Source organism: Platichthys flesus, chromosome 18 (assembly GCF_949316205.1).
Source record: "Platichthys flesus chromosome 18, fPlaFle2.1, whole genome shotgun sequence".
In the NCBI taxonomy this organism is placed as follows: Eukaryota; Metazoa; Chordata; class Actinopteri; order Pleuronectiformes; family Pleuronectidae; genus Platichthys; species Platichthys flesus.
In genome coordinates this window covers 12429469-12451138 of record NC_084962.1, presented here as the reverse complement: position 1 = coordinate 12451138, position 21670 = coordinate 12429469, and the positions used below count along the sequence as shown (strand labels likewise).

The following is a 21670-nucleotide window of genomic DNA, read 5'->3' as shown; positions in this document are numbered from 1 at the left end:
CATTTCACACTGATCTCTGATTACTCCTCCTAGGAGGTTAGGTTTTCATCTGTGTTTTTTTTGTAATTTAGCAGGATTATGCAAAAACTACAAGGTGGATTTTCACAAAGACTCAAGGAAGAAACTATTAAATTGTGATGTGAACCTGGATCAGGCGCAGATCAAGAGATTTGGACATCTTTGGCGAATTTCTCAAGAAATAAATCAGGCATGTGTGGAGACCTAATAACCGTGAACAGGTGGAAGCTCGTGCAGATGGGGATATCATGAAAGCACAGAATTGTAAATCTTAATACATTTTAGGGAGTGATCCAACTGTATCAGAGAATGAATATACATGTGTTAATTTTTAATATGAGCAGTTTGCAGAACTCTTCTGTGTATGTGACTTCTGTATTTGATCTCAATATGCAAACATAATAATACACATAAATCAATGTAGAAATTCCACAATGGCATTATTGTGGCCAATCAGCCTTAGAGGAGGTATGCACTCTCTGCCCGTCTAGTTTATATATATAAAGTTCATATAACAATAAGGGTGAAAAAAGTAAATGAATAGATACATGACTTTTTCTATGATGTTCTTTATGACAACAAAAGCGGGAGCCCTAAATAAACTGTCTAGTTAAGACTCCGAATTGATTTCATAATAAAGTTAATTAACCCCTAATAAACCGGATTTGTATTAACACTTCACGGTGAACAGTACCCTCTACTGGACATTTTGTGAACTACACGGTTTGCTTTCAGCCCAACAAATCAATTTGTCTTCACACTCGTTATCAGCTATGGTGTATTTCTGCAGCACGTCCGTGGACTCACCTCGTCTCAGTCACTGGATCAGCTGGAGGTCAGTGTAACTCTGCACCTCCACCAGGAGGAGCAGCAGGGGGAAGATCACACAGTCCTGTCCACAGGCCGAGGCCGAGCAGCAGGAGACCCCCGCCCAGGACTGTGGTGCAGGCTGGGACACTGCCCTGGACACACAGATGGTGGGTTCAAATGACGGTTTAACTATGGTTCTGGAAATGTCCCAAAACCATCATATCTCCACATGTTAAAGAAAGTGAAGGAAAATCCCCTGATACAGATCCTTCCACCAAGGAGATCCATCCAGTAGTTTGTGTGTCATCTTGTGTACATACAAACAACAACTTGACAGGGGAGTTCACCTCCTCAGAGGTAACGATGGCGGATGCTTTGTCTTTAAACACCTCTCCTCTTCTCTCCAGGGCATCTACAGGGGACGCGAATAGTTTTCATTTTTTTTGTAAAGCAGGAAAAAATAGCGACAAACAGATGTTGTGCAGATGTTTTCTCTCCTTTTAAATCACAGTGAAGTGTTTTAATCACTTGATGAATCTGTTTGTTGCAGTCGGTTCGCTGAGCCGTCACAGAAACAGACGCACGGCAGCTGGGAGACGAGGACACGTGAGGACAGATCTGACGTCTTCAGATGAGAGTTCAAGTCGTTATTCATATTTTAATGTTCTTCATCTGCACAATGACTTTTTTCTAAACCAGCTCAACTCTCACAGCAGTGCAAATAAAAGCTTTGCATGATATGTCAGTGCCCATGAGGAGGGACTGACATCACCCCCCCCCTGTGTACTTCTCATCTCAACCCACTCGTGTCCAGTGGGAACACTTGAACCACTGACACCCACCAGCTGCACCCACCTCAGCTCTGCCAGCTGTGTGTATGGACGAGGGCCAGGGGGGCCACGGGGGCCACAGCCTCCTCCGCTCCATCCCAAAATAATCTTCAGGTATGAGGGGAGGACAAGAGGAGGAAGAAGAAGGGACCTGGCGTCCACATCAAAGGGCCGAGAAGAGGAGAAGAATAGGGCCAGATGCAGGCTGCTTGTTTCGGGGCCTGTAAAGGAAACAGCACAGTTATGAATATACATGGCGGCCTCACTTATGCAGGCCCAGCACTGCAGGATTATTATACTCAAGCTGTGAGATCCAACAGCGCCATCATCTGACAATGACATGGTATGACATGATACACCATTTCCTCTGCATACATTTTATGTGTCGATGGTTTAACGTGATGATATCATATTTAAGATACAAAGAATCTGACATGGGCCTAGAAAGAAAATTTGGCATTGATTCGGATAGTACGTTTTTTTAATCTAATATTTTCCTTGATTTCCTAGGAAATAATTAATGGGTCTTGCTATATAAATATATTATAGAGGACTGATATCTTAGCGTGTGGCCAATTTGGTGCTTGATAGAATTTAAGTGGAGTACTAGGCCCTACAACATGACATTTACCATTTATTAAAAAATAAACTAGAAATCTCTTCTATCGCACTTTGCATTAAACAAAACACAACAAGTGTCTGTAACAAATTAATTAAGCAAGTTCTTACCGTGATGCGTCTCCTTGTTCCTATAACTCAATAAAATCAGAAACCAACACATGTGAGGATACATTTGTTTACATGAACTCAGAAAAAGTTAAATAATAACTTGTAGTGAAAATTCCTATTCCTATTTTTCTGAAAAGCTAAACAGTTATTAATCTGTAAAGAATGATGCTGTCCCTAACTGAATTAACAGGTGAAGCGTTTTCCAGTGCACTTTTATGACAGGATTTTTCATTTGTTGTTCTGAAGACGTTCTGCTAAAAGATGAGCAGTGGTTTCATACTGCATTATGTTCATATGGGGTATCTGACTATTTTAAGTTAAAGTTTAAATTGTGAATTGAATAACATTTGTAATTGTATCATCAAAACACCTTTTTCCCGCAGTTGATCTGAAATGCGATGCTTTATATAATGAAACTGAAATAATTAGCTTATTTAAAAGAGAAAACATAAGAGAATAATTTAGGTAAATGATCTCTCTGATGTGGTTTAATGAAAACAAACAGCTCACTGCCAAATTTCTAACGGGCCATCTTTCATGTGAATGGACACAAAGACTTAAAAACCCACGTCTTACTGAGCGCTCCGATTGCAAATTCACAGATTTGGCCAAATTTTGCAGATGAGACAAAAACCTGCCAGTGAACCCTTCAGATATCTCTGCACCCGCTGGCACACGCCGCCAATTACCATCATGTGGAAAGCGCTAATGGAATCTTGAGCAGTAATAAAAGTAAATAATTAAATTAGGAGGCCTTGTGTCATTGTTTGCTGTATTCAGGTCCATTAGAAGCTCCAGTATTCTCATGCTAATCGGATGTTTGGAGGTTTTTTTTGGGCTCTCATTATGAATCCTGTGTTTTTCCTCCAAACAGACATTTGTTGCTCAGACATTTGTGTAGGTGCTGGCAGAGAAACAAAGACGTACATTAGGGGCCATTGTCCCCCTGTGATTATTAAAGTAAACAGAAATAGTGAAGGGGGATCATACACAGCTGCACACACTCCAGCCTGTGTCTGTGAAGTGGCGTAAAGGGCCGGGCAACCCTCAAGACTTTGTCAGAGATGATCACATTAGCTGCAGCTTCTCGGGAGCCGAGCGCGTGGCCGGCTAATGAGGCTTTGAAGATTGGGCTCTGGAGCAGGATTTCGGCTGCAGCGGAGGATTCGGCAGCAAAATAGATTTTTGGCACGAGATTAAATGCTGCAGACGAGATCGATGAGGAGAAGAACCATGCCATCCTGTTGCTCTCTTATTTGGCCATGGTCATATTTCAGAGTTCTGTTCAAAAAGGCAATGTCCGTTACTTATAGATGGAAGTAGAAATAGGCCGTGTTAAATGTATAATTCTACTAAAGCTGGATAACAGCACAACTTTAAGTCTGAAACCTTAAGATGACAAAACAAATTAATTTCAGTGAGAGATAATTATTTAAGAACAAAGCTAGAGAAGAAAATGTGCAAGACAAGTTTTATTACATAAAACTCTTGAGATGTTTCATGTTTAAAATGGTTTCTTTAAATAGATACACGTATTTTATGTAAATTATAGCACTGGGAAAGATCCAAGAACATAAAACAAAAAAACATGAAACCAGCTTGTGCGTTTCAAACTCCCCCCCTCCCACAGCCAAAAGCCCATTAAGTAACATAAGATATATTTGTATATGTAAAAAAGAAATAGTGTCTGGTTGGTGTTTTCTGCAGATGAACAGTGAATTCAGTCTGATCAACAGTTTAGTTTATGAGGCCAGTGAAAAAAGTTAAAAAAACAACAGAATATAGTGCAGAACATGATTGAAGTATGCGAAGCAGGAATATAACTGAACTCATTCACCTCTACACACGTTCTCGTCAGACAGTCAACATGGATTTCCAGGTCTGGAACTGATATACACAAGTTCCATACAAAAAAAAAAAATCCAGTTTCCTGATTCTTTTTTCCAGATGGCAGCTACTGCTGATGACTCGCAGCAATCCGAGGACATTTTTCAGTCGTGTGTTAACATTAAAACATCTTGAACTCATCTGGGGGAGCGACGTTCGGCCCGACGGTGGAAAGAGCGGCTCAGGAGCATCGACTGGGGAACAGGGGGAGAAAGACTTGCAGCCAACTGTGGCTTAATCTACTGGTACATGTGACCATCTGAAGAGCACATGGGCATAATAACACACCCTTAGGTGCTTCAACAAAGACATGTAACATCAATGTGACTGAAGACAAACTATTTTTCTACACAGTTTTTTCTGCAAGGGCGTATAATTCAAATTAATCTCCATAAATAAAAAAGCGTATTAAAGCTCCATGAGTTTGACTTAACACTTAAAAAGAGGACAGTGGTTGTGTAGAGCGTTTTGTGCGTTTTTTGGGGAAGTGGAGTTCATTTTAAGCGGCTGAGCGTTGCGGTGGAAGACACATCACATGTCCAGAAGCAGCAGTCGTGGATCTTCCACCACGGATTTGATCTTCCGCAAGAAAGTGACGGCTTCCCTGCCGTCAACGAGTCGATGGTCGTACGTCAGCGCCACGTACATCATGGGCCGGATCTCCACCTGCCACAGCACAAAGCAGTTCTCTTATTATCTGCTGTTTGAGTTAATCAGAATAGGAAACCAGTAGATCCAGTATGTATAACCACTGCTTGTTACAGGCAGATAAAAAGGACCTCCTGGTTTTTGTTCTGTATCATGTGACATTTGAACAACAAGCAAACATACACTTCATAACTCTTTGGAGCCTTTTGTACCAGTTGAACTTGTCTTGACCCAGTAGATAAACTGGTGTGACTGTGTTCTTACCTGGCCGTTTATAGCAACAGGTCGCTGGAAGATTCCGTGCATGCCGAGGATGGCAGACTGGGGCGGGTTGATGATGGGCGTTCCAAACATGGAGCCGAACACGCCACCATTGCTGATGGTGAAAGTGCCTCCGTCCATATCTTCAACAGCGATCTCATTTTTACGAGCCTGAGGTGAACAACACAAAGTATTTTGTCTTTGTAGTTAAACAAATAAAGCTTTAATAGGACACAATATCTTTGGGGTTGCTGATGATCACACGGCTTCTTACCTTTTCTCCCAGAGCGTTAATGGCTTTCTCAATGTCAGTGAAGTTCATGGTCTCAACGTTACGGATCACTGGAACCACGAGCCCCTGCACATGCACACGATGTTACTTTTACAGTTACACAGCGACAGGTTTTAACACAAAAATGTAAAGTTCAGAGTCAAAGGTCGTACTTTTGGAGTTGCCACCGCGACACTAATGTCCACATAATCCCTGTAGATGATCTCCTTCGTGGTGTCATCGATGACTGGAGTAAAAAATAGAACATTTTTAACTTTAACACTTCGGTTTATGGTAATACTTTAAAAAGTTAAATATCAAGTGATATAAAACACATTGTAAGTAAGTGTGTGTTGACTCACCAGCATTGACAGCAGGCTGGTCAGTGAGAGCGTATGCTGCAGCTTTCACAAACGCTGACATGAAACCCAGTTTGACGGCGTGCTTCTTCAGGAAAGCATCTTTATAGAGTTTCCTCATCTCCTGGATGTTGCTGAGGAAGATCGAGGATATTACAGAGGAAACATGTTTATATGAAAGTATCAATGTGTCCCCACATGTGAAACTGGAGTTCACACTCTTCTGCCATGAAAAATGAATCAGGTTGTTTTGTCTTGAGCTTTAGATCTTTGCTGTGTCTCACCTCATGTCGACCTCGTTGAAGGTGGTCAGCATGGCGCAGGTTTCCTGAGCCTCCTTCAGCCGCTGGGCGATCCTCAGCCTCATACGGTTCATCTTCACCTGAAGAAACAAAAACTATCAGTGATCCATGTTTTTTTACATTGTTGGGCAGCCATGCATTAACAAAAACATGCATTACCCTGTTTTCTCCTCTGCTGCCTGCTGTTGGAGGAGCGAGTGCTGGAGGTGCAGGAGCAGCTTTCACTGCAGAAACTACACAGAGAGAAAGAGAGAGAGGCTAAAGATTAGATTCAGATAAATCAGACCAAAATTCTCCAATACTGAGAGCAGAACAGATCATGTCAAAGCGTATCATTTAGCCTTATAACACCATGTTTGTGTACCCACCCCTTGTCTTGACCCACTCATATACATACTTATCACAGTAGATTTACATGCGGAGAAGGTAACACACCAGGTTTTGCTGGGGCAGCCTGTGGTGGTGTTGGGGGAACTTTGGGCATGGCTGTGGGGGTTGAAGCTGGAGGTGGGGGAGGAGGCACTGCAGCTTCTGCAGCTGGGGCAGCTTTTGCTGCGACAGCTGAGGAGACAAGACGTAGAGAAAGAAAAATGAAGTCGAAATGATTCACAAAACATACAATGTGTGTCAGTGTGTTCATTTTGCTGTTATGAAACAATACATTTTTCATTTGTATGTTTTTAATCAGTTTAAATTTGGTTGTAAACCTTCGGCTTTTCAGTCACTTTACAATGCAGTTTAGACTTTGTTTACACGTCTATATTATTTATACTTATACAACACACAACTATAGTAAGATTTCAAAGTAAAAAATGTGGTGAAAAGCAGATCCAGTCTTTGCGTCACAACCAAACCTGTTTAATTACATATTTTATCTACACAACTGATTTAAAATATGTTGTGTAGACTGGAACTAGCCTTAAATAAGTGCCAAGTTTTTCTGGTTCACTGGTAAAATGATAATCTGATGATCAGTTAAGCCTACCTCCCTTCCGCAGTTTGAAGAGGGGTGTTCCTGATTCTACCTTCTCTCCATCGGGAACCAGCAGCTCCTCAATCACTCCAGCTGCTGGAGCCGGGACTTGAACAGAGGTCTGGAACAACAAAATACACAAGTTTTACATAATCTTTAAACATTGTGGTAAAATAAATCCTGATTTGAGGTCGATGCTCTTTCTTGTCCGTACCTTGTCCGTCTCAATCTCACACACCACCTCATCTTCTGTCACTGAGTCGCCCACAGCTAAAGCAGAAACAATTGTTCAGTTCAATCTTCTGACTCATTCGTGAAACAATACAGGAGACTGACATGTGTGAAACACTGATAATATTTTACAGTCTTATACAAATACATACCTTTCTCCCACCTCACGTCTCCCTCTGAAACAGATTCTGCGAATGCAGGAGTTTTGACTGTGACGACATCATCCCCTGAACAAAGGCAGAAGCAAGAGTTACAGTCAAATAAACACTGGGCAGAGGTGATGGATAAGCTGCAGAGAGCTGTCTCAGTACGTACTGTGAACCGCTGAGGTCCTGAAGTATCTGATGTGGAAGACATTCACTGCTGATGGAAATTGACATCTAGAAGAAGAAAAATAACAAGTCTGTTTATTTTCTTTCAGACAAATGGGAGAACATTTTAGTCTAGAAATAACAAGAGGGATACAACTATTGGTCATTTTTATGACTGAGTTATCTTTCAGCGGTTTATTCTACAAACAGTCAGAAAATACAGGAACCTTTCCATCACATCGCAAAAGGCTTAAAAAAAGAGGATCCTTCAAATATCTACATTTATCCAAAAATAAAAGGCAATCAATTTAAAATTGACAAATTAAATTATATATTATTGTTATTATGTACATCATGCCATGATGCTTATATAAATCATATTATAAAAATATATGAAGAAAAGAAAATAATAAAATGCTCAGAACAATTTATCGACGAACCTTTTCACTACTACATTACTTTAAGTACAGGCGATAGATTGCTAACATACAGATGATGTGTTAACGGCCCAGTTATGACACATGAATAAGGGAGATGCATTTTCCCCTGAGGGACATTTACAGAGAAGTGGGAGGAGGCACTTACATCTCAGGACTCCTGTAAACCAGCCGGCTGCAGACAGAGAGGCCTGAAAGGTGAAGAAGACAACCTGATGAGGCTGTGTCACATGACAGGTGACAGGAGCTGTGTGACAGCTGCAGTGAACCGCTCCTCGTGCAGCTCAGTCATTCACAAGCATTACGCACAGTCGAGTTTATTCATGAGAAACAATACAGACACAGTAAAACACACATACACACATATGACTACGTTTTCCTTTGTCCACACGAGAGTTTTGACAGCGGATCAGTTTTGAAACACGTCAAGCGCACTGGACATGCGCACAGCGGCGTAAACAGGAAGCAGCGCGCGTTCCGGTGCGCACAGGAAGTACTCGGTGGTTAGCAGCAGACGGAGCTAGGCTAGAGACGAGAAGATGGCGAAAAGTAAGATCCGGGATTTCTTTTCTTGGTCCGACGACGAGGTGGAGCTGCTGCTGAAAGTGACGCAGGAGTACAAGCTGGCCATGGCGGCGCAGAGCACCGACTGGGAGTCGTCGCAGAGCAAATATGGCGACATACTGGAGCGGTACCGGGAGTATTATCCGTCGTCACAGGAAGCCATGGCGACTGGAAAGGAGTTCCCCCACAAGAAAGAGGAGCTCACTAAAGGTATGTGCGCCTCGTGTCACTGGAGCACACGGGTCGTGTTTATAAACGTCTTCGTGTGAAGGAAAGTTCCTCTTGAGAGGGGGGAGGGGGTTTTCTTGATGCTTGGATGTAAAAGCCGTTTTCAGACATCAGTTCCGGGGGATGTCCGCAGAATCGGCTCGAGACTTTCTCCGGAATTAGTCTTCCACATCACGAAACACGCAGCAGGAGCTTCTCCAGTCAGCATACGTTCGTGACAGCACGGGAGTCTCCGAGGGTCAGTGCAGCAGTAATGCATTCACTCTGCTGTGGAGGTCCCATGTTGTTGTTTACACCAGTGGTGACAGTTTGACAAGAAGCTCTCTTGACATCCTGTTTTCTCCTTTTGTTATTATTTTTCACATCCAAACAGCCAAGTCGGAGGTTAATAAAAGTTAAATAATGATAGTGAATTCATGAACTGTCCCATGTATGAAATGTCAAATCGCCCACTCGCTCGTGTTGAATCCTATGATGATTGATCTCCTGTTGTTTTTTCACCTGGGCTTATTCAGACTTTCTCCTGAATTTTCCTTTCGAGCATTAACGAAGCAGAAAGAGGTTCTCTAGTCAAAAACATTCACCATCATGCAAACTCCAAAGTGGTCTGATGGAGGGTGGGGCAGCAGACGGAGGCAGGATGTGCCTCATCAATTCCTCTCAGATCACGTGTTTTTGTTTACAGCGCATCCACACCAGCGATCAAAAGGTCAATGCTCCGTTGACATCTTCATTAGGGTCTTCCATTTGTGTGACACCACCTTTCCATGTCTGTTGTTTTTCACGTGGGCTCAATCAGACTTTATGAAGTTTGTTTTTTAAACATGTACAATGCAGCAGGAGATTCTCCACTCAGAACCAGTCATTGGAATATGTTTTTCTTTACAGCACATCAACACCAGAGATGCCCTCGTCACCAAAATCCCTCTGGACATCTTTGTCATTGTCTTTTAGGTCCTTCACCCTTTTTTTCCCCTCTTGAGATAGTGTATTCTTCTTTTTTGCTTCTGTGGTGTGTTAGAAACATCAACACAGCCAATGGCTTGCAGTGAATCCTGCTGAGGTTTTTTTTTTTTCTCCCATTGGCTCATTCGGACATTCTCCAGAGTTTTTACTATTGTCCTGGCCAGAGATACTTTTGAGGAAGTCCTGGACTCTCACTTGGGCATTTGCATTCTCAAATGATTCTCTGGAGTTCAGAGCATGTCTGAAAGCAGCTCAAATGTTCTCCAGGATAAAAGAGAAGAAATAACTAATAAATGTGTTATTTCTGTGTTCACAGGACAGTTGACCACAAAGCTCAAGGCCATTCGATTCAAGTACAGACAAGCGGTTGATTCTGGACGAAAGCGTGGTCACGGGCGAGTGATCCTGCTCTACTTTGAGCTGTGTGACTCCATCTGGGGAGAAGCTCCGGTCATGCAGGTATTGAGTGAAGGCATCAAGACCGAGGACGTGCAGGAGGCCCTGGATACAACCAGCTCAGCGTATGGTGGCTCATCATCATTGCCCAGCGAGGATGGCGTTGCAGAGGATGCTGGGTCTGCAGAGACTGCGGGGAGTCCATGCCAGAGACTCAATGCCTCCCTGTGTGGCTACAGGCGAAACAGGCTGAAGAGGAAACTCGTCATGGATAGTGTCACGCAGGAGGATTTGGACATTAAAAGACGACTGCTGCAAAGGTTAGAGGCTACAGACGACTACTTTGTTCAAACCATGGGTCACTGGTCTTCTACAATGGACCGATTATCTGACAATATTGAGCGACTGGTACAGCATATTGTCTGCTCTGGAAACAACCTCCCCCCTCACCACACACATCCCACTACAGCCCCTATCCCTATGGACACACAGGCACAAGAGGGCCACTCCTAGATCACCGCTCACCTTTACTCGACCAGCACAGCATTGGACTGAACCAAGACCACAGAGACTATGCAGATGTGTAGATATTTAGTCTTCATGTTTGTGCCTTCTTTTTGTAATCCTATTTTTTGCATGTTGTAATATTTCAACATTTGCTAAGTCTGCATGCTCTGTAAATAATTACTGAGTTGGTGGGATTTATTAAAAACGTTCAAAAGCAGTTTTGTCTTCATCGTCATCTGAATGAGGATCCAAACATTTATTTATGTTTATTAAAAAACGTGTAGGGATCTCTAGTTAGATTTTCACCTTTGTAAAGTCAAATTATTAACTACAGTGTTTACTGTTACACAGTGGTTAGGGTTAATTTCTTCTTTGCCAAAGTACCCAAAATATGTACAACTTACACCTATAACTTTAAGACTACATTCTCCAAGACAATATTTATTCAAGGAATTCAGTAGTAAATTTAACATTTATTTAGCATGCATTTGAAATACTTCAAGTACAAAGTATAAACTCAAATACTCCACAGTATCACAACAGTTCATAGCAAAGGCAAACATTGCATTCATCTGAAAGCTGTACCAGTACTACTGTTCATAAACCCTGTGTAAAATGATCGTGTGCTCACGCATGCTGTTTTCATACTTTCACCTCAGTTTTGTTGTCTGTTCTCATTTTTGCTCACATATGCTAAGTGGCTGAAAGTCCCTGTCATACTGGATAGCAGCAATTATGCTTTGTTCAGTCTTAGCCTCTCTGTGCGGTTCAAAGTAATTGTGCACAACAAAACACACGTAGGTAACAAAGGGAAGATCATGTGTTTGGTTGAAGTTGGCAACAAAGTCCTTCACTTCGGACTCTGTCAAATTTTTGGGGGAACGTCTTGACCCAGGAAGATGGTAATGACCTTACAGATCATTCGTAAGATGACTAAAAAAATGCAACGTCTGAATGCATCAATGCGTTTGACTGCATGAATCTTAGGTTAAAAAGGATGTGAAATACACATAGAAGGGCGCTAGGCAGGTCAGCCTGGAAAGACCAGCTTCAGGAGCCAACGCCACTGTTTTTGGTTCGGAAGATCTATAGTCTACATAGTTAGTGTATAAATATACTCACCAGATACACTTTGTCTGTGCAGCACATTATTGGCCTGAATGGATAGAAAGAGAAAAAACTGTTATATAAAAATATAAAAAAATGAATATAAAATATCCATTTGTTTGCGTTTGTGAGTTCTGACTGGTTTATAAAAAACATAAGACAAGAGGAATGAGTGAGCATCAAACCAAAACTTGCTTTTCACCTTCACTGAACACCAAAGGAGACTAGTTAATCTGCTGTAGCACAGCAGCCTTGGACAGTATGATTGTAAACAGACATGCATGGACATCAAGTCTTCTGCACTTATTCACCTGTAAATACTGGCTATGCAGACTCCAAACAAAAGACTTATCACCTTAATCTGACTTTCAAAACTTCCATGCAGTGCACCATGCCCTTAAAAAAAAGGCTTTTCTGATTTCTTGATCTTTGAGTCGAAACACTGGATTTTCTGATGCTAGCTGCTGTTGAAAGTTAACTGCTGAATTACTGAATGCTCTGAATCATGTGTGTGGGTGTAATGAGGGCTGGGCCTCTGTTTGAAGCAGGCTGTTGAGTTCTGGCTGCTGCTTCTCAACTGGAATTGCACGTGACCCTGTTCTGAACCAATGGATGTGGCATGTTGGCCAGACGAGGGTGGAGTTCTCAGAAACACACCAAAATGTCTACAATGGATCAAAAGCATGGGCAGATGTGCAGACACTTGAGTTCCATCATTTTTCCTCTCCAGAACAACTGGTGTCGATTACATACCATGAAGGGCAGAGATTACATTATACACCCTAATGAACCAATAGCGTATTCAGTTTTATTTTGCGTTAAGTCTTCTTAAGTGATTTTTTCAATGTCAAAACTCCACATGGATCCTTCACGTGACTTTCAAACCTCTTTAGTGCCATTACATCTACTGACATGTTAATGGGGGTGACCTAGTAGAGAGTAAAACAGGTGTTTCGCAATATATCCTGGCTCCACTAAACCTACCTGACATATTGGTGCTGTTGCATTACATTATACAGATTAAGAGGTTTCTGTTATCTTTTCTCCTCTACCTTCACTGATATAATTAGGGTGCATAGAATTAATTGAAATACAGTGATATTCAACAGCATCATTAGCTCTTACCTCCAATAATGACCAACAAGTTGAATCAACCTGTGTAACAAAGATAGGCTGAGTTTGACCTGGGTGTTCCTAATAAACTGGTCGACTGGATTCCACTTGTTAACACCTTTAAAAACACTTGACTAAATCTAACAGAACATTGCATCCTCCATGGAAAAACACTTTACTGCAGAGGAGTTGTATTAAGGGGCATTCGTTTTTGCTATGTGCACATAATAAAGTGACGTGCTTATGTTTCAGCAATCAATAATCAGTTGACAACACCACACTGGCAAAAGTACAACCCAACCCAATCACCCAGGTTCTCTCTCCGGTGATCAGGTTTCAGCTTCGTTACCTGACCACAGCAGAGAAGACAGCTGAGCATTTGAGAGGAAACCATGTGGTCCCCCCCTCTCTGCACACACGTGTATAGCATGTCTGACAGGTCACCCACCTCCTCAAGCAGCAGGAACATGCTAACATTAGCCTGCCACGTAAAACACCCCAAAAACAGTTCTCGTAGCTCGTTAACAACACAGAGCTCTTTTAGCTTGTGAGCTTAGCCAGTTTGTTGTGACTTCCTGGTTGGAGCTCAAGGTTTAATAACTATTTTGGAAATGAAAGTTGTCCTTTGAATTGTCATGGAGTCTGTGGGAGACGGTTCAGGGCGTGTTGGCAGAGCTGAGCTGCGGGTGGAGCTGTCAGTGACGGTGTCCTTGTGGCTAAAGGCCCCCGCTTCCCAACAAGCTAACCCCGGCGCTGCGCTGCCACACAGCCGGTGGAGGCTGGTCATAGTTAGCAGGAGCAGCTTCAGAGTTCACACACATATCGGTTCGGTGTTTGTTGCGTTCCTACCTGGCTCACCGCTGACAGGGACCGGCCCAGCGCCCGGTAAGCACACCGGGACCGTGACAACATGGCGGTAACTAGCGGCTGAGCCTCTGGTTGACAGCCGGAGAAGGAGCAGTGACAGGCGGCTAAACTACTGCTGCTGCTGCCGCTGCTGGGAGGAACCACTGTCTGCCAGGGAGGGGGGAGGTCCGCTGAACCAAAGTGGCAAAGCGGTGACTTGCTAAGCACCACATTTATACATCACGAACTAAAACCTCACTAAACAACGTATGGTATGACACAAATAACACATTTCAATAAGTCAAAAGTATAGAATTAATATCACAACATCAGGACTGTACCACTGTCCTGTTAGAGAGATGTAACCATACAGTCTGTGGGTGAGACCGACACTTTTTAAATTCTAAAAAATGAATATTTCCGCCAAATGTTAAAAACAGAGTAAAACTATTTGATTTAAGTTTTTATTCCTCATTCATTGTATTAACAGTGAGCTGCTCCATTTAGATAATATCTTGGTGATGTTATTATGGGGATGGGTTGGGGCCCATGTGACCACGCCCCCTGTTGTCTCAGCTGGAGCAGTACAAATAGGAGACACTTTCCCTCCTGCAACTTCCAGAGCTGCAGCCTCCTCTGCTCCCCTCCACGCTGGGTAGGTTATTTCTCACTTTAGTCATAGATTTACTTATATTTTGAACCTATAGCTTGAATTATGAATTGGAAAATTTTAATATAGCTGAATAGGAATTGATGCAATTGAGAAATTTGCGAGAATAACTGATGACTTTACTTTGCTCGCTGTGCAAATGTCCAATTCATACCTTTTTATTCTCGTTTGTCAAGCAATATATTTTAATTATTAATGTTTATACTTGTTTGAAAATGCAATTCAGTTCCTTGTGCATAAAAAAATGATATTCATTAGTGTTTCATTTACAAGGATTTCAGGAAGAAATCTCATTTTCTAGTCTTGCAACACTCTAATTATATTTTTTTTCCCCTACTGTTGTCTTTCTTACCATGGAAGCATGGATTCAAGTGTTTGGAGCGAGGGCTTGTATTCCACCAACATCTGCCTCGACGGCGGCACTGCACAGCATCTCTCCTCTTTCCCCCCCGACACTGTGCCTTCAAATTCAGATGCATCAGGTGCTTTTGTGACTTTTGCCAAAGACGATGAGAACATGAAGGTGGAGAGTGGTTATTACAGCAGAGGGGAAGCTGGTTCGAGCTTCATCCGTTCTGGCTCAGTGGAGCTCGATGGCCCCTGCTCTTTGAGAAGGCACCTGTCTCCTTCAGCCGGTTCTTGCGGTCATCACGACAGGAATCTAAGCAGTGGACGTCAAGCGAAGCGTGCCAGAGTAGAAAATATCATCAAAGGCATGACCGGCTGTCCTGGCATGCACTGCCCAGACGTGACGGCAAGTCAGCATGAGTGGGCAGACTGCGAGCAGGGAAAAGAAAGGATTGGAGGACTGTCTTTGCATCAGGAGCACATGGAAACAAGGGGATCTAGTGGCGGAAGTCCCAAGAAGCAGCTTGAGAGTCAGCAGCACCTCCAACAGCTCAGAACAGAGTTCTACCAAATTGATGAAGTAACGGAAACCACAGAAGACAGTGAAGAAAAGTACCAGACTCCTGACACATCGCCAGGGGATGCATTGACCGATTCTTGCCATGAGTTTGAGAGCAGCTCAAGTGGAGAACATCAAGGCTGTAAAAAAGTGAAGCTGATGAGCCACTTCCAAACCAAACCTGAGAGAATCAAGCTAATGGCAGATGTCTTAAAGTACGAGCTGTCCAGAGCCGTCAGCAGGAGTGTTGACTCTGTTTTTAAAAGTATGCCGCTTCTACAGACATCACCAACCCAAGAGGGTGAAGAGACAGATGCATCTCTTCAGTCATCAGCGTGTGAAGATAAGAAAACAGGACTTTCATGTTGTGGGAACACAAAGGTGCATGTTCCAGATGTCCAAACCGAAGCTCTGTCCCTGGTTGTGCAAAAGCCTCGACTGGAAACACCCGACAAACTCATCCTCCAGCTCAGACCGAGAGCTCGTCCAAAACCGGCGGTGCCCTTCAGTCATGACTCCGCTCTGACTCCATCACAGAACGATCACAGCGCCGCACTCAGCTGGTTGCAAGACGGATCCTCTGAAGTCGGCCAAGCAAAGTTTGAGGCGCGTTGGACTCCGGTCAAAGTGAGATCGAAGGTCAACTCTAGATCGGCGAGAAGCTCACAGACTCGCAGTGTGGACCCAACGCTTTTAGAAAACCTGTGCTTTCCTCAGGTCAAGATGGAGTCCGACAGTCTGGTCATGCTGAACGTATCCTTTTAACGAGACCACAAATAAGTGTTATCTAATATTTGATCTTTTAAAATTTAAAATGTGGTATAAAAACAAGTCTGTTCGTCAACACCAATTTCACCTGTTTTTAAAGGAAACAGCCACGGTGCATCTTACAGAATCCAATAATTTCTTCCTTTGATCTTGTGAACTTTGAAGAAAATCGCAGTAATGTTTGCTGGCTCATTAATGCAGAGAAAAATCTGGCTGTTCTATCATGTATAGAGGATGCATTTGTGTGTCTGTTTTAACCTTAACACATTTCAGGAGGGTCTGACGACAAAACATCTGCAGAAAGCAAAGCTGATGTTCTTTTACACCCGCTACCCGAGCTCGCTGGTACTGAAGATGTGTTTCCACGACGTGCAGGTGAATGTAATAGATTTAACAATCGATTAAACCAACAAAATATAATAAAATTTGACTGAAAAGCCCAAATGACACAGTTTCATTATGTTGGGAAAGTTGTTGCATTTTTCTTTGAAAAAATCTTTAAAAATCTCCATGGGGTTTATTATGAAAGCGATTTCCAACCAGTTTGATGCTTTATGATGCACTTTTCGCTACAGAATAAACAATCAAGAGACAACTTCATTTTTTAAATTTATTCAAAATCAAACAGCATTAAAATCAACCAATTATATTCTTTTGAATTCCTTTGATTCACAAAATGTGTAGTTTTATTTGCTTTATATCTTGTCTTGCGGATTCTCCAACACAAAGCCTAAGTCATTAACGTATTTATCGAATCACAAAACAGTGATTTCATTTTAATAATTTGCATAGTTCATGGACTCACATACCTGTTTCCTGTGCCGTCCTCAGTTCACGCGCTGCATCACCTCTCAACTCATCAAGTGGTTCAGCAACTTCAGGGAGTTCTACTACATCCAGATAGAGAAGTTTGCCCGCCACGCCCTCGCGGGCGGAGTGGCCGACGTGAGGGCTCTGACTGTGGGGAGAGAATCAGAACTTTTCAGGACTCTGCAAGTGCACTACAACAAAGCCAGTGACTTCCAGGTGAGCTCCACCAGAACCTGAACGGTGATCGTTAGTGTTCTGAATGGACACGTTTTCATATCATACTACTAAAAGCACATTTCTATGCCGTATACAACCTGAATATTATTTTTAAGAGCAGTGGTGTGAACTATCTGTTATTGTTATAAATTAGTTTGGTTTGGAAGCATTCACTGAGGTATATTTTATAATAATACATTAAAATAATTTATCACTTTATTTATCATTTTATTTGTTTGATCATATACAGCTCAACACAATTTACTGTTGATAGATGTGGTTTATAGTCCTCAGGAGTCTTAAAGTATTTATTTTGCCTAATCATCTCCTTACTTTTAATTGGAATACTTTTCAAAGCAATGTGGATTGAGGTATTAATTGATTCGATACACTGTAAGTTACACAGACTGATTCACCCCCCAAAGTAATCAACTGTGACCTGCTGACGTAATTTGTTATTTGTACCAAGCTGACAAAACAATTTGAAAACCTGCTTCTCCATAGTCAGACGTTCTGCATGTGTCAACACATCAGCTATAGATTTTTATTTAGACTTGTTAACATGTGCAAAAAAATCCAATGTGATAACCACGGAAATTCATTTGTGCTAGGTGGGTAATTAATGTTGATGTTAGCAGAGTACGCAACCACAAAACTACATAATATACAAAAAAAAATAAAAAAATCACAAAACAAGCGTATGTGCGTTTAGTTATTAATAAATGTATATGCATCTACAGCTCATGACATGTAGCTGAAGAACATGATTTAAAGGTTCATGTCAACCACATGTTAGTTACGTGCACAGTGTGCACTTTATTAGGTTCACCTCTACAATCTAAAGCTATTCAAAGTTCATTGAATCTAGAATCAGGCTTTCTGCTATTTTCATTGTGTAAGTTTAACTGTAGAAGTCTGGGAGTGTCCCTGCTGCATTACAACTGTTTCATGTCACTCACACACACACACACACACACACAATTAATAAAAAAATCAATCCCCTGAAGGAAGGACTCATTTCAAACCGAGCCCTAAGTGTTCACAGAGTAAAAACTGTTTCTGGTTCATCAGCTTCATTTAAGAGTTTTTAATATACATTTTTTAATTAATATTAATTAAAAAAAATTCAAGTTAATACCTTTTTTACTATCATACTGTAATAGGCAGGGATGACATAGCTGCAAAATATTAAGTATTGTAGAACTTGTTTTCAATAGTTCCCTGACGCATACGCAGTAATATGTAATGATGCAATTAATGTTGTGTTAATTAAACACAACCTTGATTAATGAACCACTAAAAAGTAATGAATTAATTTCAGTCCATGCAAGTTTTTACTAACACTCACATCCGTCCATAATGAGTCAGAGTGTCTGAGCTTGGTCTGAGAAGAGCTGAACAACCTGATCGTTCAATCCCTTCTGACTGCAATCCCACATTTAATGACTTTGTAAGAGTTAGAGATAGAGGAAAATAATGCAGGTGCCTATGACAAGCAAGAGAAAAGGTTTCAGACCAGAAAACTTATTTAGATGTTAGTCATATGTATCCTTTTTAATAATTTCAAACCTCCCTTTAAGGAAGAAACTGAGCACAGCCATATAAATGAATGCTGCGAGTATGACAAAGGAAGGAAGAGATGCTTTCCTCAGCATAACCACTGTCACTGCCATATCAAACAGTTTCTATCGCCTTTGTTATCAGTTTAGTAATCTCTTCATAAAACAAACTACCATTGTGTATTGTTTGTTTCATATTCAGTTTAGCAATGAAAATATAAAGCCCATAAAAGGGGAAATAATCATTACACAGCCACCGAGGCGACCTTATCTCAAAGGTCACACTGGTTTACTGAGAATCTGGTCAGCTGGTGGAGGCATTAAATCAAAATCTGGTGATCATTCAGCCTCTACACTCTTTCATGGTGAACGTAACCACGAACATGTCATCAATGAGACTGAATTGAAAAAGGGGAGGCCCAGGGATACCAGACATTTTGGCCTGAGCACATAGATGGAAAGGAAAGGAGAAAGGGATTTACCAAAGTAAACCTCTTGACCAATCGGTTGTGACGATAGCATGTATAGAAAAGACACAGGAAGTCATTTATTGAATACAGTGGCATTATCCATTCTGCTTCTTTATCGTTTCTCTCAACGTCTCTGCTCAATTTTCTACGTGGGACACAAAAAAGTTTTCACAATCAACACATTATTTTTTCTCTCAGTCTGAATTCTGAAGGAAAAAACGCATGTAAGTGAGTCAAGTGTGCAGAAGCTCTGTTGTTTATCAAAGCCTGTCTTCATGGCGTTCATTATATTCAAAACATGTATCCATAGTAAAGGATGAGAGCTCAGTTGGGATGCTGAGGCACTTGTCTGTTGAGTATCAAATACAGTCCACTGGAATTCAAGCACATGTTGTTCAGTAACACGTTTCAGAATATTACGGGTGTTTCACATTTATTTGAAATGACACTTTTACAGACAATACAATCAGCAAAGTCTGCTTTTTGTGGTGAAATAAATCCATGCATCGGACCACTTTTCACTCTTATCCACGACTCCTTGTTCCGACTTTCCAGCAGAAAAGATCGTTTTTAAGTCATTTTTTTCCAATTGGCACTAGTCAGAGTAACATGCTGACATCAATAAAAGAAATTGATAAGCTCACAGGTTTTTGACTCTGCCGGTTTGGACAGTTTGGAATTTGTTGTTCATGTTCATCTTTACTGACAATCTATAAACACATTGCAAATCATCCCCATTTGAGTGTGACTTGAGCTCTTAGCAGTTAAGATTTCTAAAGGCAACATGTAGCACCAATTCATTATTTTTCCTCAATGTTTTATCTTGATTGATTTGTTTGGAGAATTTCCCGGCCGGTCTTTGGTTTTCAAAGCTCCAGATTGGCTGATGGTCAGACCACTGTTTTGAACACAAGCAAAATGTATTGACCCGTTCTCTCACAAAACCCAACTTCCACCTAGGCCCGAAATAACACCTTCAACTTTAGACTGATTCATTAATTGACATCATATCACCTCTTTTACCAAGTTTTTAGATAGAGATTGTCTTCAATGGAACTTTTCATCTTTAATTTGAGCTACCAATTGGAGCATTTTTAAGATAAACAACCAACTCTGCCACAATTATTTATAATGATAAAAAGCAAATATGAATATGTTAACAGCTAATATTAGCTTATGGCATTAGTAAGGTAATTAAAGTGAAGTCAGTTGTGTGTACTTAATGCAACATGTTATTGTTTATTTCTACAGACTTGTTTAGTTGTCCATTCTCAATTACAAATTGTGTTACTTACCTGAATTAGTTAATATGATTCTAAGTATCAAACATAATGCAAATCTTCAACACTTGACAAAATATAAACTTTTTTTCTCTCCTGTGGATTCACAGGTCCCTGACAGATTCCTGGCAGTTGCTGAGATCACACTAAGAGAATTCTACATTTCCATTTCAATGGGCAAAGATCGCGATCCATCCTGGAAGAAAGCAATCTACAAGGTGATCTGTAAACTGGACAGCGATGTACCGACTGAATTCAAAAGTCATCACTCTGGATAAAAGCCAACAAGAACTTGGAGCTTGATACATGTGGCTGACCAATCAACGGCTGCGTTTCTTGTGTCCATGGCCGGCCGTTATTGTTGGATCATGAAGTGGTTGGACGTCTTATGTACTTTGCTATATCTGACATATTGTATAGCAACACTACATATTTTCTACAATGTAAATCTGTTTCATCACAACGTGCAACAGAGGAGACAGCTTCTGGTTTTTGAGACGCATTTGTATTTAATGAGCACAAAATAAGGTCCACACCACATCAGAAAAAAATATATTTAATAATCAGCAGAGCTCATTGTAGTCACAGAGTATTTAACATGGAAGTTACATGAATTTGAAAGTGATTTAACGATTTTATTATATCCCACCCAGCCCTTACGAACTGTGAGAAAAATAAGTGTTTCTTTCTCTCTTCTCTACTCACCACATGGCTCCACTCATCACGTCACAGACATCTAATGGTTGGAGGGACCAGTGAATATCAACCATCGTCTTCATCATCTGCGACAAGTTTTCACTGCTAACGGATGCTTGCTTTGTCTTCATTGTTGATTCTTCATGACAAAATTTCTGATTCTCAAGTACTTTGTGGATTTATTTAAGAAAGTATTGACACTTACTTATATTATGTATATGTATATAATACTTTCGTGTTAAATGTGCTCAAAAGCGTTTGTATTGAACAGTTCCTCGAAAAAACGCAACTGCAGCAAGACAATCGAATATAAAATGAGAAAACGTGTGCGATCACATTAATGAGTTTATCAGTCATAGGCAGACACTGGGGATATTCTGTATAAAGCTATATGTTTAACTTGTAAATAATTAACATGCATTTGCAGCCAGATTTGTAAAGCTTAATTTCATATGGAACTAAATTGTGAGGCACTTCTGTGTGTAAATGAAAAAAAAAAT

At 41.2% G+C, this 21670-nt stretch overlaps 3 protein-coding genes across 3 annotated transcripts; 2 read left to right on the top strand and 1 right to left on the bottom strand.

Moving 5' to 3' along the window:
* Positions 1-3844: 3844 nt before the first annotated feature.
* On the bottom strand, positions 3845-13955 carry LOC133973460 (dihydrolipoyllysine-residue succinyltransferase component of 2-oxoglutarate dehydrogenase complex, mitochondrial-like). Its single transcript, XM_062411338.1, has 15 exons — positions 13798-13955; positions 11851-11884; positions 8216-8258; positions 7635-7699; positions 7472-7546; positions 7303-7358; positions 7101-7209; positions 6551-6676; positions 6275-6348; positions 6098-6195; positions 5817-5947; positions 5628-5701; positions 5458-5541; positions 5187-5354; positions 3845-4940 (listed from the first exon to the last, which is right to left on the bottom strand). Exons 1-15 carry the CDS (start codon positions 13858-13860, stop codon positions 4806-4808), a joined length of 1335 nt encoding a protein of 444 aa, XP_062267322.1. The 5' UTR covers positions 13861-13955; the 3' UTR covers positions 3845-4805.
* Positions 8502-10945, top strand: LOC133973462 (uncharacterized). Its single transcript, XM_062411339.1, has 2 exons — positions 8502-8841; positions 10142-10945. Exons 1-2 carry the CDS (start codon positions 8607-8609, stop codon positions 10732-10734), a joined length of 828 nt encoding a protein of 275 aa, XP_062267323.1. The 5' UTR covers positions 8502-8606; the 3' UTR covers positions 10735-10945.
* A 752-nt stretch (positions 13956-14707) lies between the features above and the next one.
* Positions 14708-20752, top strand: LOC133973216 (prospero homeobox protein 2-like). The gene is made up of 4 exons (XM_062410934.1): positions 14708-16124; positions 16413-16514; positions 16971-17165; positions 20585-20752. Exons 1-4 carry the CDS (start codon positions 14826-14828, stop codon positions 20750-20752), a joined length of 1764 nt encoding a protein of 587 aa, XP_062266918.1. The 5' UTR covers positions 14708-14825.
* Positions 20753-21670: the final 918 nt, after the last annotated feature.

What these genes read in the sequence shown, in the direction of transcription:
- LOC133973460 (XM_062411338.1), bottom strand. Translation starts at nt 13,860, where the DNA reads ATGTTGTCACGGTCCCGGTGTGCTTACCGGGCGCTGGGCCGGTCCCTG. An exon ending in GCACAGACAAAGTGTATCTG is followed by an intron (nt 8,259 to 11,850) that starts GTGAGTATATTT and finishes TTCACCTTTCAG; the next exon opens with GCCTCTCTGTCTGCAGCCGG. An exon ending in CCAGCCTGCTGTCAATGCTG is followed by an intron (nt 5,702 to 5,816) that starts GTGAGTCAACAC and finishes TTTTTACTCCAG; the next exon opens with TCATCGATGACACCACGAAG.
- LOC133973216 (XM_062410934.1), top strand. Translation starts at nt 14,826, where the DNA reads ATGGATTCAAGTGTTTGGAGCGAGGGCTTGTATTCCACCAACATCTGC. An exon ending in ACAGTCTGGTCATGCTGAAC is followed by an intron (nt 16,125 to 16,412) that starts GTATCCTTTTAA and finishes AACACATTTCAG; the next exon opens with GAGGGTCTGACGACAAAACA. An exon ending in ACAAAGCCAGTGACTTCCAG is followed by an intron (nt 17,166 to 20,584) that starts GTGAGCTCCACC and finishes GTGGATTCACAG; the next exon opens with GTCCCTGACAGATTCCTGGC.
- LOC133973462 (XM_062411339.1), top strand. Translation starts at nt 8,607, where the DNA reads ATGGCGAAAAGTAAGATCCGGGATTTCTTTTCTTGGTCCGACGACGAG. An exon ending in GAAAGAGGAGCTCACTAAAG is followed by an intron (nt 8,842 to 10,141) that starts GTATGTGCGCCT and finishes CTGTGTTCACAG; the next exon opens with GACAGTTGACCACAAAGCTC.